The sequence below is a fragment of the Carassius auratus genome, unplaced genomic scaffold (genome assembly GCF_003368295.1).
Source record: "Carassius auratus strain Wakin unplaced genomic scaffold, ASM336829v1 scaf_tig00215938, whole genome shotgun sequence".
In the NCBI taxonomy this organism is placed as follows: domain Eukaryota; kingdom Metazoa; phylum Chordata; class Actinopteri; order Cypriniformes; family Cyprinidae; genus Carassius; species Carassius auratus.
Genome location: NW_020528318.1, coordinates 17,219 through 22,501, shown reverse-complemented (window position 1 = coordinate 22,501; position 5,283 = coordinate 17,219). Strand labels below are relative to the sequence as shown.

At 38.0% G+C, this 5,283-nt stretch overlaps 1 protein-coding gene across 1 annotated transcript; it reads left to right on the top strand.

Moving 5' to 3' along the window:
* Nucleotides 1–231: 231 nt before the first annotated feature.
* Nucleotides 232–5,055, top strand: LOC113096464 (protocadherin Fat 3-like). Its single transcript, XM_026261868.1, has 2 exons — nt 232–480; nt 1,911–5,055. The coding sequence occupies exons 1-2, from the start codon at nt 453–455 to the stop codon at nt 2,417–2,419; spliced, it is 537 nt and encodes a 178-aa protein (XP_026117653.1). The 5' UTR covers nt 232–452; the 3' UTR covers nt 2,420–5,055.
* The last annotated feature ends 228 nt before the right edge of the window (nt 5,056–5,283 follow it).

Genomic DNA, 5,283 nt, shown 5'->3' with positions numbered 1-5,283 from the left:
CACTTTTATTTTGCCTCTGTCCCCAACTTTTTTGGTATGTGTTGTAATGTGGAAATCTTTTTTTTTTTTTTTTTTTTTTTTTTGTCAATTAAATAAAAGTTAAAGAGAATGAACAAATCAAAGATTCTTGATTTTATTGCATTTACAAAATGTCACAACTTCACTGGATTTGGGGTTTTAGATTTATTCATTCTTTCCAAAAAAAAAGAATGTTTAATTTTTGCAAGGGTATCACAAGCAACAATATATCACAAAACAACACAAGTACTTTTCGCAGAAATAAATGTCAAGTATGATTTCAAAAGCATATCTTGGTGGGATGTTAGTGCATTTGCATATGGTGTTTGTAGACAAACACAGAGTTAGGATGGGTTTGGTGCTGCCCCACAAATCTATCTCTCTTTCTCTTTTTCTCTGTCTTCCTGCTTCTTTTCTGCCTGCCAGTGTCCGTTATGGATCAAGGTCAAAACTTCAACAGAGGTGATTCACGTTCTCTCTCCTGCTTTGTTCAGCTAAATCTCCCGGAGTTCTTGCCCTCCTTCCTTTTCAGACTTTGTTCTCTGTCTATTCCTCCCTCTCTCGCTCTCCCTTTCCGTATTGCTGACAAACTGAGCTGTTGCATTCTGGGAAATGTCACATCATCCAGCAGCGAGCTGCTCTTTGCCGACACACACACACACATCCGAGTACCTGCAGTCCTCCGTCACCCCTTTCCTCTCTTTTTCTCATCTGTCTCTTCCCCCGCAGTGCTTCCATTGCTGACTTTGTGTTTTTCTTTTGTTTGATATTGATGTTTTCTGATAGTGAGGATTAGGCCGTGTACAGTGTGTGTGTGTATGTGTGCGTGTGTGTCCCTGCGCTTCTGTGTTTCCATGCATCACTGCATGCAGTCCTCACACTCTTTTAATTAGCATTTTTTAATGAATGTGTTTCGCTTGTCAACAACGTGTCACTGACCTCTGAACCTTGACCTCTTGTCCTGGCTGTGTCTTCGATCACCTCGCAGGCATGTCCACTCACTACAGCAAGACCTGCATGTGGAGATGCTCAGTGTAATGTTTCTGTCCCCACCAAAACTCAAATGGATTACAAATGGGCAGCTGAGACTCATTTGAAAAACGTGCCTGTGGAGACATTTCTGAAAAATTATATTAGTTGCTTTATGCAGTTTCTGAAACACTTTCAAAGTGAAATGAGTTCAATTTTATCCAAAACAGATTGATACATATTTATTTCAGTTTTAGTTATTTTAGTATATCAGTTAATTTCCAACTAAACGAAAATGGGAATTTTTGCCTTTCCAATTAGGTTAAATTGCTGAAATTATGTTAAATAAGGTTTATATTTTTTAACAATTATAATAAACCCGGTGAGTCGTTTTAACAGTAAAACGTGTTTATATATATGTATATATATATTATTATTATTATTTATTTTATTTTTTTATTATTATTATTATTTATTTATTTTTTTTATGAACCAGAAATTTGAGAAAAAAAAATGTATACAAAAATGTTTAACAGTATTGTGCAAATACCTTTTTTAATTGATAAAAAGGAGAATATGTCTTTATTAATTGATAATCCGCACCAAAATCATAATTTGTGCAAGCATGAATAAAAGTTGATGGTGTTTTACTGACACAAGTGCTGGACACTGCGGTGAATTGTATGTATAGGTACGTTTTTTGCAAAAGCAAGAAGCACGTTTTTCCAATGAGCCTATGTTGCAAACGGGAGACACTACAGTCTCAACAAGTGCTCCGTTTGGGACAGGACTGATGTCAAACCTGTTAACCTCCCTTCAGAATGACAAAGCATACAGCCCTACATGATTACGTTCCTACCAAAGGACCCCTTAGTTGTTTGCCCACTCGATGTTTACTAACTTCCTGCTTCCTGTTTCACCAGCATACCACTGGGACACTTCTGATTGGCTGCCGAGCACACGCTTACCAGACATCGAGGAAGTCCCCACCTATGAGACGGGTGAAGTGGGTGTGGCCTTAGAATCTGACTATTACCTTGGCGGATTCGATATCGATAGCGACTACCCGCCTCCTCAGGAGGAGGAGTTTATGTCCCAGGACCAGCTGCCTCCGCCCCTTCCCACTGAGGAATACGACACCTCACCCGCCAATCAACCCGTTTCCAGGGAGAGCACTCTGAGCGGGGACCGCAAGCCCCGCCCACACTTTCACCCCAGCCAATACCTGCCTCCGCATCAGCTGCCACTCGGCTCTGCGGGGGAGGAGTTTAGCACTTTTACAAGCAGGGAGGAGCGTCTGTCCGTCAATGCCTCCTCTGCCTCCGACGTATCCTCTGTGCCCTGCGGGTTTGAAGACTCTGAGACGGGAGGAAGCTTGGATAGTTTGGAGGACACGCACATGCACCCACATACACAGCAGACTGAGGTCTGACACGCCACCTGCCAACTACAGACAAAGTTAGTGACGTCAACAGGACGTGTTTTCCCACATAAAAGACACTAAACTCTTCGTCTGTCTCAGTTGTAAGACAGATTCGGTCTGAAGACTAACTCTCAGTGCTGCCCTCTGCATGAGCAGCTCAAATATAAAAGCACAGGAAGTGGAACTGGAAGTGATGTCATGGTTGGGGACCAGACAATTAAAGCAACAAGAAGCGTCATATTGAACGGAGACCAATGATCTGTAGACATGTTTTCAGAAATCGCCTGGTGCATTTCATTGTTGCTTCCAGTTCCTGATTTGTTTGGTGCTGTGTTTGAAATCTGGATCTGTCCTAAAACCTAGTGAGCCGCCTACCTAGACGAGATTTTGCTGCCTTCTAAGATACAAATTGTAAGCTTAAATAATTTTTTTTAGAATTGCATAAAATAAAATCCTTTTTTAATTACATATTTTAGATTATTAATGCAAGGAATAAACTTACATCTACATAGAATAGAGAATGGCAATCAACAATAATGACATTAAACAAAATACTAAAAGTAATAGAAATAAAAATTATATACAAAGCTATTACATTTTATTTGTGATTACACTTTTTTTTTATTTATGCAGAAACAAAACTTAGAATTACATACAATGAAGTATGAAAACAATTATATACTAATAGTAATACCAAACCTACTGTAAGTAAATACAAAACAATACATTTGTTTTGTTTAACTTCAGTTTAGATATTTTTTATTTGAATTGTATAAAGTGAAATCCTTTGTACTTAGACTTTTTTATTTATGCATAAACAAAACTTAGAATTGCGTACAATAAACCTAAATTAAAATTAGAATTTTAAATACAGCATAAATAAAGTAGTAGCTCACATATACAACCCTGAATGCATTGTAAAAGAAAAAAAACCTTATCCAAGATGAAGAGATATACTCATTTAATTCAGAAAAATATTAATAAAAATAATGTAATTTAAAAATGACTTTTAGTTATGCAATATTTGTGTAAGTTCATACACACTCTACTGAAATCAAATGTGACTCAAGGCTCAAATTAAGCTAAAAATAAATCAATAAACCAGCCTAAGGGGGTCTTCAGGTCTTAGCTGGTTTAAACTGGTTCAACTGTTTTCCCAGCAAGCAGATGTTTAGCTAATGTTTCCCAAATGCCCAAACCCCTTCTAAAACCATCCAAAAAGTCCAGCTTGGCCAGGCTGGGAGACCAGCCAACCACCTTAGGCTGGTTTCAGCAGTTTTTTGTGTTCAGCGGGGGGGCGCTTTGCATCAAACTTGGCAGTTGAGTTGCTTTCTTTGTAAACCGTTCCAAATCGCTCACTTATAAGGGTCCATTTGAGTTCGGATGCCACCTTAGAAGGCAGCTCACTAGGTTTTGCAGCCGATCTTGTCTGTGTGCACAGGTGGACATATATATGAAACCGTTTTCTATAAACAGTCAAAAAGCACACAAGTTTTATGTATCTTCCCAATATTTTTTTTTTTTTTATAAATGCATTTACTTTTTTGCACTAAACTGATGGATATGTTCAGACTTACAGCGGCCCTGTCTAAAATAATCCTGTCATGTCACATTTAAGGCCCTGGACTGGTAGCAGCGTCGTCTTTTGTGTGAAGCATTAGTGGGTCCTGAATAGCACTATTTTTCAAGCTGATCGTTTTAGACGAGCGTTTTAAAGGAACGTGGGCAACTCTCTTCTGTAGCTTACGTCTCCTCTTATTTTTGTCTTGTGAAAACATCACGGTAACATATCAGAAAGCCATAAGCAGAAGAATATCATCAATAATGTTTGTGTTCGCAGGCACTTACAATGCAAGAATGACACATGCCTGTAGCACACAGTCCAAAAACCTCATCCGGTTCTCAAACGACCCAAACCAGAGAAAATAGTGGAACGAGAGAGCGAAAGCAATAACGGCAAGTCAGAAAGAAGGAAATGCCAAGTCCTGAAACGGAATACTGAATAAAAGATGCAGGGAAAGAAAATGTAAAGAAAGTGAAAATCAATAAAATATAAATCAAAATGAGAACGAGGGAGGAGAGAGAGAGACGGAGACGTGATACTGTGGACCAGCTTTGGATTGGAAAGGCGTATAGGCCTGAAGGGAACAGGACTGAGATGTTTGGCGTGAGCTGATTTCAGAGCTTGCACTGTCATTTTGAATGCCATTGGGCGGAGCGTTTTTTGTAAAAGCTGTAATTTTGACGGCAATTGTTGTACAGTGTATATACGTAAGTTGTTCAAATGCAGATTTTGTAGATATTGAACTGCAATCTTGGCAGGGTTTGTGCACCCAGCAGATGAAAAGGACAAACACGCAAACTCACGTACTTTCGCTGGCATTTTTAACAGATTTGCGCATCTTTTTTTGCAGCTGCTTTTTACCTTTTTTCAGAATATGTTTCTCCGCCCCTTTTTTTAAATTGTATTTTTGTTTCCATTTCACCGTGTTTATATTCTAGAAAAGGGAATTCCTCTACTCCTGATGGATTTGCGCAGGGGGTTTATTTTTATTCATTTGTTTGTATTGTTTTAATTTCGTCTTTGATTCGTTTTGTTTTGTTGACCGTGTAAAACAGTATTAAAACATGCTTGTTATACTGTACGTGTAAAAATGGTTTTCTTCACTCCTGGATTTTTGTTTAGTTTGTTTTGTTTGGTGTTTTTTTTAAATCAATGCTAAAATTAAAAAAGAATATTGATCAAACTGTACAGTATATGACTTTGAAGTTTGTGGGTAATTTATTTCAACGCAACATGAAATACTGTAAATGTCTCATCTTATCTTTTTAGTTCACATGCTGAGAAAAAATAGGTAACATTTTAAAGTAAG